General features: G+C 46.2%; 3 protein-coding genes across 4 annotated transcripts in view; 1 reads left to right on the top strand and 2 right to left on the bottom strand.

Annotated features, from left to right (window-relative positions):
- Positions 1–381: 381 nt before the first annotated feature.
- On the bottom strand, positions 382–11,210 carry DERPC (DERPC proline and glycine rich nuclear protein). Of its 2 annotated transcripts, XM_035725065.1 has the most exons (4): positions 11,125–11,210; positions 3,823–3,880; positions 3,444–3,561; positions 382–3,042 (listed from the first exon to the last, which is right to left on the bottom strand). In XM_035725065.1, the coding sequence occupies exon 4, from the start codon at positions 2,819–2,821 to the stop codon at positions 1,202–1,204; it is 1,620 nt and encodes a 539-aa protein (XP_035580958.1). In that variant the 5' UTR covers positions 2,822–3,042; positions 3,444–3,561; positions 3,823–3,880; positions 11,125–11,210; the 3' UTR covers positions 382–1,201. The 2 variants fall into 2 exon arrangements, with proteins under 2 accessions (XP_035580958.1, XP_035580959.1); XM_035725066.1 differs by lacking the exon at positions 3,444–3,561 and having other exon boundaries at positions 11,125–11,202.
- On the bottom strand, positions 382–11,222 carry CHTF8 (chromosome transmission fidelity factor 8). Its single transcript, XM_027618749.2, has 4 exons — positions 11,125–11,222; positions 3,823–3,880; positions 3,444–3,561; positions 382–3,042 (listed from the first exon to the last, which is right to left on the bottom strand). The coding sequence occupies exons 2-4, from the start codon at positions 3,843–3,845 to the stop codon at positions 2,818–2,820; spliced, it is 366 nt and encodes a 121-aa protein (XP_027474550.1). The 5' UTR covers positions 3,846–3,880; positions 11,125–11,222; the 3' UTR covers positions 382–2,817.
- Positions 11,167–11,371, top strand: part of UTP4 (UTP4 small subunit processome component) — a 35,259-nt gene continuing 35,054 nt past the window's right edge. The window contains 1 exon segment of the mRNA XM_027618728.2: positions 11,167–11,315. The gene's annotated coding sequence lies outside the window, so the exon portion shown is untranslated.

The following is an 11,371-nucleotide window of genomic DNA, read 5'->3' as shown; positions in this document are numbered from 1 at the left end:
TGTACTTAAACTGGTTTTATTCCAGTTTCAAAAGAGGTACTTGAGTAGAAATAGTTTTGTCAGGGTAGTTGGCAGTGGAACTCAAACAGGGTAAGTAGTCACAGCTGCCTCTGGACCTGGGGCATACAGCAGGCCCGCTTGATTGATAACTGCACAACCTCTGGTGGCTTAACTTTTTTTATTATTGTTGAGGATGGGCAAGGTCTCTGGTGAAATCACGGGCAGATGAATGAGTCCTAGCTAAGGTTAAAAGTCAACGCTTGCTTCCTGCTTGAGTGACCACGTTTTACCTGGCAGATAACGTAGGATTGTGGCCAAGCTGCAACAATGAAAAGCAGTGGGTAAAATTCCTGTGGGAACAGATAACGAAGTGGAGTGACATCGGCAGCCCTCTCATCCCATTTATTAAAGAAACGGTAAGAAAAGATACAAGCAGGAAAAACACCAACCATCCTTTCACATCAGGCTGAACGAAGCACAGTGATATCTCCCCTTTATCCCCCCACCCCCCCACCCCAATTCCCATCCACGTCAGTTTAAATTTTGAGGTTCTTTGATCGGGAGTACTAGTGGAGAGGGAGTTAGATGAGCGGTGGAGCCTTGATTCTGGCCTCCTCAAAGTCCCAGGAGAAGGAAGCTGCAGGCCCAGTCAATCAAGCAGAAATTGTATTTGGTGGGTCTTGAAGTGGATGCCCACCTCCCGGTTCTGTGGTGGTCAAGCCCCCAGGGAAAGGTATGGCGGTAGAGGACGCCCAGGTCCGAGCTGCTGAAGCACAGTCTGTTCACCAATGCAACATTTCTAGAGAGCAGTGAGCGGATTCTCCAGTGGTGAGCAGGGGACTACATATGAATTGGGACCTGCAGGCCAATGTATCCCTGAGGAAAAGTCCACATGAACAATTCAAGAAACTAGTAAGAAACAAGGGGCAGAAAGCTGTGGGACAAAAGCACAGCAGGCTTCTGGAGAGCTGGAGATCCTTTCTCTCAAGGTCAAGATCATTCCCACCTGCCGTTATCCATCTCCCACATATAACATCTCACCTTCAGTCAAGAAAGCAGAGGAAAAAGATGGCTCATCTGAACTTGAGCCCCAGCTATGTACTTCAGACTGTAGCTCCGCATCTACCCTTACTTGTAACACAGCCCCTGCCCAGAACCATGGTGCCTAAAAACCAAAGTGGTCCTGGAGAGAAAACGGTGTTTAAGGGGGTAACATTCCATTTGGGTACATTGCAGCCATTGGACCCCCTGGTCTGGGGAAAGCAGCTGGGTTTGTGCCAGGGAGGCTCCCCACTCTAGGAAACGGGACCAAAGTCTTGCTTACAGGGCCATTCATCCTTGGAAAGGAAGCTGGGTTTAGACCCAGGGTCCCAGACGGCCTTGCAAAAGGAGCTGGGTTGATACCTACAGGGCCTGCTGGAGAAGAGCCCAGGGGCGCAGGAGCTGACCTGGGGAAAGTAACCTGACCAGGGCCTAATGGGCCAGTAGACCTTGGGAAGGCAGCGGGACTTGGACCCTGCAAGCCACTGGCCCTTGGGAAGTTAGCTGGGTTGGGGCCTAGTGGCCCAGAGGTCCTTGGGAAAATTGCTGGACTTGAGCCCTGGAGGCCAGCAGACCTCTGGAAGGTAGATGGATTTGAAGCCAATGTGCCAGAGGACTGAGAGAAGGAAGCTGGATTCAGGCCCCCTGAACCTGTCCCCCTTGGAAAGGGATTAGCATTTACCCCCATGGGCCCAGCTGGCCTCGAAAAATGAGCTGAATTAGGACCTATGGGGCCAGGAGCCCTGGACATGGATGGATTTGGCCCTGGAAGGCCAATTCCCCGAGAGCCAGGACCCGAGTTTGGGCCTATGGGGCCAGGTACTCTTGCCATAGAGGATGGGCTCGTGCCCATGTTTCCAGAAGCCTGTGAGAAAGCAGCTGAATTTGCTCCTAAAAGACCTGCTGCTCTTAGAATGGGGGCAAGATCTAGGCCTTGAGGTCCAGCCATTCTTAAATTAAGACCAGATCCTGTGCCCAGGAGGCCACCCGCTCTGGTGTCCACATTAGGGCCTGGGCCCAGGCCACCTGCTCTTGGGTTGGGTCCAAGGCCTGGGCCCAGGCCACCTGCTCTTGGGCTGGGCCCAAGGCCCGGGCCTGGAAACATACCCGACCTCGGGGCAGGGTTTGTACCAACGAAGCCTGACCTCAGATTGGGACTTGGTCCTGGTCCCAGGCCAACGGGCCTAGGATTAGGAGGACCATTCCCAGAGGTCAAGAGGACACCTGCTCTCAGGTTGGGCCCAGGCCCAGGGCCCATAGGGCCGCCACTTCTGGGGTCAGGACCCGTTCCCAGGAGACCACCTGACCTTGGGTTGGACATAGGACCCGGCCCTGGGAGACCCCCTAACCTTGGGTTAGACAGAGGCCCTGGACCTGGAAGAGCCCCTGCCCTAGGGTTCAGAGATGGCCCTGGGCCTGGGCCCAAAAGGCCACCAGGCCTTGGGAAAGAAACTGCACCTGCACCAGTGGGATTCATCCCTCTTGGAAAAGAAGCCATGCCAGGGTCACGAGCACCAGCAGGGAAAGGTGCTGGATTTGAAGCCAATGAGCCTGATGAAGTTGGAAAAGGCGATGGGTTCCTTGGAAATGGGGCCAGATTTCCACCAAGAGAACCGGTTGCCATGAGGAAGGGATCAGAATTCATGCCCAGCGGGTGGCCTGTGTTCAAAACAGGACCCCCCTGTGGTCCCAGGGAACCGTCGAGCCGTCCTCGAGGTGGCAACTGAGCACGAGTCCAAGGAGTTGGCCGCTCTCTAGGGAAAATCCGGGGTTCTTTCATACTTTCTTGGGGACGTTGGTGATAATGGGCTTGGGGCGAGTTTTGAAAAGGATCTTGTTTTTGATGAGTGCTGTCACCAGGTACCGGGTGCCAGTCTTGCAGCCAAGCTCATCACAGTCCTGCTCCCCAGGAGTGTGTTTGACAAGAACGGCAAAAGGTTTCTCCAGATGGATGATTTTTCCATACAGGATATGATGCCCCACGATCAGCACAGGGATTCCCTTCGGCAGAACAAGAATGAAATGCCTGAGGTTCAGGGTAAGGTCTTAACACTCAGGTGCCTTCTAGAGATGCTACTGGCGAGCAATGCTGGCACCTCCACTCCCTGGTATGGCTCTACCACTGCTGAAGAGCCACACCAGACAACCACCCTCGTGCCCTTTTTACTCTTTGTAGCCCCAGGTAAGAGAATTTCCACTTTTTAGAACTGTGATTTTCCAGATTCCCCAAAGTTAAATTTCCCTGCTATTGCAGGGGTCGGGGGAGAACAAGCAGATAGCTTAGATTAGCTAGACCTCGAATAACAAACCTGAGGGCAGTCCTCACTCTGGGTCCTGGGAGCACCACCTTGGTGTAGCTTGCTTTCCTGAGGCATTAGGCAGGGAAAGAAAAGTCCCCTCACCTCAGTGGTGTAATGTAGGTCTCCCAGGAGGTTTCCAGCTAATCCAGTGCTGTAGCGAGCCTCGATCTCCCCCTGTAGTTCCATCAGCACCCATTCTGCCAGGCCTCCAGCCCCAGCACTGCAAGCAAAGGGCTGGCGGTTACAATATTTTTGAGGGGTGAAGGATGAATAGTGTCCTACACCACCATTCAAGGCCCAAAGGAACTCTCTGTTGAGCACAAGTTCTTGGAAAATTAGGCAGTGCTAGGCACTGAACTACAGATGAAATGCAAGGATGTGTGCAAGATGCACCTGAGGACCCTGATTCTTCCAGGAAAATTTCAAACCTATATAACCCTAATCATTCAAGCTAAACAAAAAAGTCTCAAAATGTACTCACCTGGAAATAACAATTTGCACCATGAGCTTTCCGTCTTTAAAAAGCAACTGAAAGTAAGCTGTAGAGGAAAAAAAAATTTAGAATAATAATGATAGCTAATATTTATCATGTACTGTGCATGAGGCCTTTTTCTAAAGTGCTTTAGACAGATTTTCTTTCATTCCCCTAACACTGCTATAAGCTGTAAATATTTTTGAATTGACACTGTATGGTCAACATTGCTTAAGATCACCAATGATCAATAATGGTATGGAAAGTAAGTAGATAAGGTCATGTACTTACTAGTCAACGAGCCAGAATTTGAACCTAGAACATACACTATAGCCCACACTGCTGACCCCTGTGCTAACTTGCCTTTCTCAAGAATGTTCTATTTTCTATTCTGAATATTTCTAAAAAAAAAAACTAAATAATTCATTTAGATTTTACTTTTCCCTTTGGTGATATAAAATATGAACTTCAAGTCTAACACTGGTTATATTTCAAGGTTCAAAGGACCTCCTTTAACAAAAGCCAAGAAATGAAAAAGTCCTTCAGGCAACTTTGGTGAATGCTAAATGGTATCTAACATGACTCTCATTATATGCGTTGACCATCTTTGAGGTATACCCTGCCACTCAAATCATTTTATGACACTTTCATTTTATGCAACAGTACCACCTGGTGGCAAGTTTGCAGTACTCTAAAAGAATGGGTTAAAGCGAGTATTTTTTGCCTGAGACAACTGGCTTCACTTGTCTTTCTAGGAAGATAGATTCACGGGGGGGACTGAGGGGTTGGGGGATCTAAACTACACATTCTGTTTAAGTCTTTCCAATAAATCGATGGAACTCAGTGGAAAGTTATTAGTCCAGTGTTTACCAACTGTAGTACTGTATGTTAATAGGTATAATTGTGCTCAAGCTTAGTAAACACTGGATTAAAAAGTTAAACAGGTTTCTTCACTGATACATTAACCTTCATTTTGGATGTCCAGGGAAAAGTATATTGCCAAGAGCCTTAAAGGATGGCAGAACTTCTGTATTCTTGAGCACCAAACATACTTTGGGAACATAAGGTCAGTCAATTCACTGGTCTTCAAATTCAAATATAAACAGTAGCTAATACTTATTGAACTTTTACTATGAATCAGATGCCGTACACGCCCCAGAACCTAGGCCACCTGTCTTTATCTACATTCAAAATCAATACGTTCCCAAAGGAGAAAACCAAGTACTAGTGAGAATGAAAGACATCAAAGCATCAGGCAGGCACGGCAGACATGGTCAGAAGGGCAACAGGGGACCCAGAAGGCATCTGTAAATCAGACCTTCTGCAGCAGCCACCAGGTGTGGTGCTGCTTGAGAACAAATACACGAGGCTCAGGGGCAAAGGTCTTCTGACAAGCTAAGGAGGCCCTACACCACCACCAACTGAACAACCAAAAGCACCTTTAAAATTCTTCTAAGGTTTCTTGAAGAAAGGATTACAATTTAAAACTGGAAGACTTAAAGTCAGGTTCCAGCCTGTAAGTGTAGAACTTTTCACTGTGTCATCATACACAAGTCACTTGATGACCATGGCGCTAACACCTTGATTATCGGATTCATTACACTACTGTGAAGACCATATATATGCAAAAATGCTTTAAAGACAGCTATTTTTTTTAGAGAATGGAAAAAGCAAATTGGTATTTCCACACTGTAATTTTGACTATAATTTAGAGTGGTAGGTGTATTTTAGCCATGAATCAAAAAAACCTCAATAACTAGAAACTGAAGTTGCAAAGTTTCTAAAGGTTAATAAATGCATATAGATTAAAGGGTTCTTGTAACTAAGCTCTTGATGACTGATAATGCACTGTATGTTTTTTGATGAATATAGTAATACATAGGTAGTTTCTGAGAAGCAATCAAGTGTTCATACAGATAAACAAGTTGAGGAAGACCACGGCAGGGAAGGAAATCAATCTTTAAGGCCTTTGGAAACACATCTGAGAGGAGTATGTATGGACTGTTTTAAGGGGATGCAGAAATATTTTTAGTGCATTTCACATTTCCTGAACAGTTTCCTTTTAGAACAGAATTCACAACAGTGGCCCAAGTGGGCAAAGGAAAACAGATGCCCGATAGCTGGATCAGAAGAGCTTTACCCACTTATATAGGAGGCCCTGCCTCAGTAGATCTCTCCATACTGGCAAACATCTAGCAATGCTCCTGAAAATACAAATTCTGGGGCCTACAGCTTCACCATTCTGCTGCTATCCCAAGTCATGCTGGTTAAAAATTGTGCTAGTCCCACTGGGATGTTGCAGATGTGAAGACTAATGAAGTTCAGACCCACTTGTAAGAGTCTAGCTCATAGGAACCTGTGGACTGGCCGGGCTACGTTTATGTACATGGGAGAAACGAAGAGAAGGCATTCCTTTAGCAAATATTAAAATTCTACTTTAGGGGTGCCTGGGTGTTGCAGTTAAATGGCCGGCTCAGGTCATGATCTCAGGGTTGTTGAGACTGAGCCCCATGTTGGCTCCGTGCTCAGCGCAGAGTCTACTTGAGATTCTCTCTCTCCCCCTGCCCCTCCCACTCGTGAATGTGTGCTCTCTCTCAAATTAATCTTCAAAAATCTACTTTAGTGCCTTAAAATAGGCTACTACCTGATTTTTATTATTCTTTTTCTTGCTCCTTGAGATTACTACTCTAGGCAACTTGAATTCTCAGGGCCAGAGTAGGTAGGTCTACCTGGGCACTTCACTGAGGACACACCTGATGGAGACGACAGGGAATGTGTATTTCACTTAATGTGGAGCTCACTAAAGAATCTGATAACACACAGCCCAATCTGTCCCTATACTCTTTTGACAGTAGGCAGGTAGTAAGAAAACGAACAGGTGAAGTAGTATAATAGAAATCGAATCCTATCAGTAATAACAAATGTAACATCATAAATATTTTCTGTATAACAAAAAAGATTCTAGGGGCGCCTGAGTAGCTCAGTCGGTTAAGCGTCTGCCTTCGGCTCAGGTCATGATCCCGGGGTTCTGGGATCGAGCCCCGCATCGGGCTCCCTGCTCAATGGGAAGCCTGCTTCTCCCTTTCCCACTCCCCGCTTGTGTTCCCTCTCTCGCCGTGTCTCGCTGTCAAATAAATAAAATCTTTCTTAAAAAAAAATCCTAAGTCTTCAGTCTCAACTAATTCCAACATTAAAGACAAGTAGAACAATTTCTACATGTTTATTCTAAGATACTGCTTGTACAGAAATTGCAGATTTATTAAAAACCTTTGAAGACATAGCCTGAAAAATACACCCTATCAAATCATGAAACTAAAAGGAGTCATTGGAACATTTGGTGAGGGCCAACTTGTCTTTGGTTAAGAATAATAATTCTAAGTTGACAATATGTGTAACTGTGGAGCCAAGGAAAAATTTCTGCAATGTCACTTTTTGAAAGATGTTTAATTCACTGTACCTCAGAGTGGAGTCTCATAGGCCACAACTAGTGTGGGCCTGGAGTGATGGCAAAGTGGGGAGGCAGGGGAACAAACCTCTTTCCCCTGAAATGAATTATTTCAACTCCTCCCACCCCCATATCTCAAAAGAGGAAATTTTTTCCTGCTTAATTTTTCCAGGCCTTCACATCACTAAACAATATAATTTTATATTCCTAACTTACCAAGTTTAGCTTTTTTTTTTAGGAATTTATTTGACAGAGACACAGCAAGAAAGGGAACACAAGCCAGGGGAGCGGTAGGCAGAGGGAGAGGGAGAAGCAGGCTTCCCTCGGAGCAGGCAGCCCAATGAGGGCTTGATCCATTCCAGGATCCTGGAATCATGACCTGATGCTTTAATGACTGAGCCACACAGGCACTCCTCAAGTTTAGCTTTCTAAAGGAAACTTTTTCTAAAGTACTTTAAATATTCTAATTAACTCTCAATATTTTCCTGTTTAAAAGGAAAAAAAAGGTCATTTCTGGGGCTTCAAAATTTGTAGAAATTTCTTGCCCCAAGTCATCCTAAGACATGAAGCCAGTCTGGGGGTCCCAGGTAAAGTCAACACACTACTGCTTCTCAGAACAGTGGTCCGATAACTTTAAGACCCCCGAACAAACTACAGCACAGCAAAAGATTCAGAATTTCAAAACCAATTCAGAGCCACACTGGATGCCCCACTCAAAATTCAAAGATTTAAGTGGAACTGTATCAATCTGGGACATACCTTATTTAACTGTCTTTGACTTCTACCTCTACTTTGAGTTTAGTTACTATGAAAGTTATTACTAAAAACCTGAAGGAAAAAAAAGACCCTGAAAAAAATCAGAGTATAAACACAATTTAAGAAGAAAAATCCAGGCAGAGCATTATAATACAAAAAGCTTCATTTCTACCATAGCTAAATTTCTGTGGAGACTTATCTGATTTTCTGGTTTCATCTTGAGAACAACCTTAACAACATAAGCACTCTTATTCCCATTTTACAGATGAGGAAACATGGTTAGAGAAACTAAAGGTTAAGTAACTGGTCACAGAGCTAGTAAGTGGGATGTTACCTTAACCCCTCCACAATATGGCTTCTCCAGCAGTCCTCTCTCACAAACCCTCAAATACAGTACTTCTGTATAACTTCTGATTGTTTTACAAAGATCAGTAACCTACACAACTACCAGCCAAAGTACCTATTACATCTCTGGGGTAGGCAGTCAAAAACAAGCCTTTTTATCATATTCAATTGATGAGATTTAGAGATCTACTCAATGTCACCTCCAAGACTGAAAACTAAGTATAAGGCAAAACAAGCCAAAAGAACAGAGGACATTCTTTGTCACAGATTCATTTTAATCTTCAACAAAATTAAGTCTCTTATAGTTTACTTTCTAAATTGTTAAATGTTAAATTGTTCAGATTACTAATGTCTTACAGACAACAGAATGAATGAGCAATGATCCTCATAATGGTAACTGCCTCTAAAATAGTGTGGCAGAAGTGTGATATGGATCCAATTAAAGAGAACACATACAGCTTTTACCCAAACAAGGGACTCAATGGTAACTAAAAATAATTCAATTTTACTAGGGCTAAGTAGTATTTTATAAATTTTCATTACAGCCTTTCTTCTTGTATTTTTTTAAGATAGGGAATAAAAGCTTTAACTTTACAATTCTTAATATAAAAATTCATTTTTTATTTTAAAAAATTAAATACATGACACAAAAGGTTTTCAAATTGCTAGACCAACACTTAGCATTTACTGAGCTTTTATTCAGTCCCAGGGACAGTTGTTTAGGAATGCAGGGAGAACTCAAGTCGTCACACCTGGATTCTGTCACTTCTCCTAAGTGTGACATGGGATTAATACTCTAACCTTCTAAGTTTGTTTCCCCACCAATAAATTGGGCATAAGAAAGAATCTATCCCAAAGGGCTGTTGTGAAATTTAATGAGGTTATGAATGGGAAGTCCTCAGCACAGTGCCTAAAACACGTAAGCCTTTAGGGTCAAACAACTTATTACCGGCAGGGAATGTGGCATTTTCTTAGTATATGTTCAACAGAATATCTAAATGCTATACTGTATAATTATCTTAATGTTTATAGTGGAGTAAACTTTCCTACAAAAGCAGCAGGTTATCAGAGTAAAACCAAGTTTACATAAATGGGAGAAAAATTCAAACATGACAGTCAAGGTTCACCAAACTGCTTCAAGGATTAAGTTCTGAAAGTTTTTTTTCTCTTTTCTCTAAAGATACCTATTTTTCTATGTGCCTTTCCATTAAATGAACAATTCAGGAAGTTTTCATATACAAATGAATCAGATTATTTTTATTAGCAGTGTTATTGTGGTTTGTGACTGAAGGGGATGGTCTAAGTTTCAAAAGGAAAATCTTGTCTCCTGACAGGCTTATGTCATTAAACACTAAAATTCTGTTTCCAAATGAGAAGCTTGCTCCCCCTCCAAAAAGGGGCTATAGAGGGTAGGTGGAAATGAATGCTTCCAAACTTTTCATTAGTGAAGAGTGTGTTCAAAAACATGTGTGGATACTATGCATACACGTGGTACTTTCCCATCACATTTTAGGATTCCCATGATGGGGGGAATCAATTACTGGTATTTGTAGACAATGGGTGGAAAAGATGGCTTCAGTCGATCTGAGTTACTCCAGTTTTCTCCATCTTCTGCTACTCTGCAGCCCCATCTCAACCCTTCCTCCTCTTACTGCTATGACCCCCTATCTTCCCCAAAGCCCCTCTTTCAGAGCCCTGCTGGAGGTCTCACACTATCCTGGATTCTCCTCCCACCGAATCCCATCTTCTCCACCCTCTCCTCCGACCCCCTCCCATCCCTTCAGTAGGAGCTACAAAACACTTCCTATGTCTAGTCCCGCCCACTTTCTGGGACTTCTCAATCCGCTTCCCCTCTCTTCCCCAACCCCCCTTCCAATTCACCCCCAGACTTTCGCTGGGACCTCCTACCAACCTATTTAACCCTTCCTCCTACCTCCCAAGAAAACTATTCTTTAAACTGCATTCCTCCACACCCCTCAAACCGTCCACCCTCCTCCCAAAGATTACTCTTTAAACGTTGTTCTTCTACAACCCCCACTCTCCAAATCGTTCCCTGTTTTCTCTTCAATCTGAAGTACTTAGCTCCTCCAGGACCCGACCCCACCCCACTGTTTAGTCTCTCACTCCGCCCACAAAAGAACCTGGATCACTCTTCCTTCTAACCACCCTCCCAATGATCTCTCCCAGCAGCTTCCCCCGCGACTTAAAATGTCCCCTTGAACAAACCTCACAGTCCTACTCCCCCAACCCTCCCACCAAGTCCCCTGATATTCCCGCTACTTTCTGGGTTCCAGTTATACTCCGCTCCCACAAGCCTCTCATGCTGGACTCCCTCCCCACCCGGGGAAGAGCCCCTTCCCGCACGTACCTCGAGGTTCCGGCCCGCGCCGCCCCCTTCTCCGTCCTCCGCCCGCGCTCGGCCACCCTTTCCGCCCTCTCTCGCTCCGCCCCGCTCGCTCCCTTCCTTCCCTCCGCCTTCCGTCTATACACCGCTCCCTTCCCCCCACAGTTCCTGGTCCTCCCACCCCGGGGGGCCCTCTGGGTTCGCCCCCACCTCTGCGCGGCTCTCCTCGCTCCCCTCCCCCTCCCAGCCGCCCCTCCCCCTCCCGCCGCTCCCCGCCCCTCGGCTCGCCATTCTTCTCCTCGAGCCGAGCGCCCCACCCGGCCCCAGCTCCCTAGCTTCCCGCTCCCTCGCACCCTCGCCCCCATCCCCGGCTCAGCCCTCGCTCCCCGCGGCCTCCCGCGCACCCCGCCCGCGGCCTGACCTGCAATGGCGGCCGCCGAGCGCGGCGCCGCGCGGCCAACGGGCGACAACCGAACCTCCCGCCGCCGTCGCCGCCGCCGCGAGCACTGCCTGCGCACTTCCGGCCTTGCGCCGCAAGCACTTCCGGGGCAGAGCACGCGAGGGCGCGCGCACGTGGGGCCGCGGCAGAGAGAGGCGAGCCCCCATCTGTAGGTGAGTTGGGGAATGGGTATGGGAAGCTGGCGGGAGAGAAAGGAATTTGAGTTGTG

The sequence above is a fragment of the Zalophus californianus genome, chromosome 17 (genome assembly GCF_009762305.2).
Source record: "Zalophus californianus isolate mZalCal1 chromosome 17, mZalCal1.pri.v2, whole genome shotgun sequence".
NCBI classification, from domain to species: Eukaryota; Metazoa; Chordata; class Mammalia; order Carnivora; family Otariidae; genus Zalophus; species Zalophus californianus.
The sequence above is the reverse complement of the archived record's forward strand: the minus strand, read 5'-3'. Positions and strand labels throughout refer to the sequence as shown.

Coding starts and splice junctions, on each gene's coding strand:
- DERPC (XM_035725065.1), bottom strand. CDS start 2,821: ATGAAAGAACCCCGGATTTTCCCTAGAGAGCGGCCAACTCCTTGGACT.
- CHTF8 (XM_027618749.2), bottom strand. CDS start 3,845: ATGGTGCAAATTGTTATTTCCAG. Junction 3,562..3,822: donor GTGCAAATTGTTATTTCCAG/GTGAGTACATTT, acceptor CTTTGCTTGCAG/TGCTGGGGCTGGAGGCCTGG. Junction 3,043..3,443: donor ACCTACATTACACCACTGAG/GTGAGGGGACTT, acceptor GTTCTGCCGAAG/GGAATCCCTGTGCTGATCGT.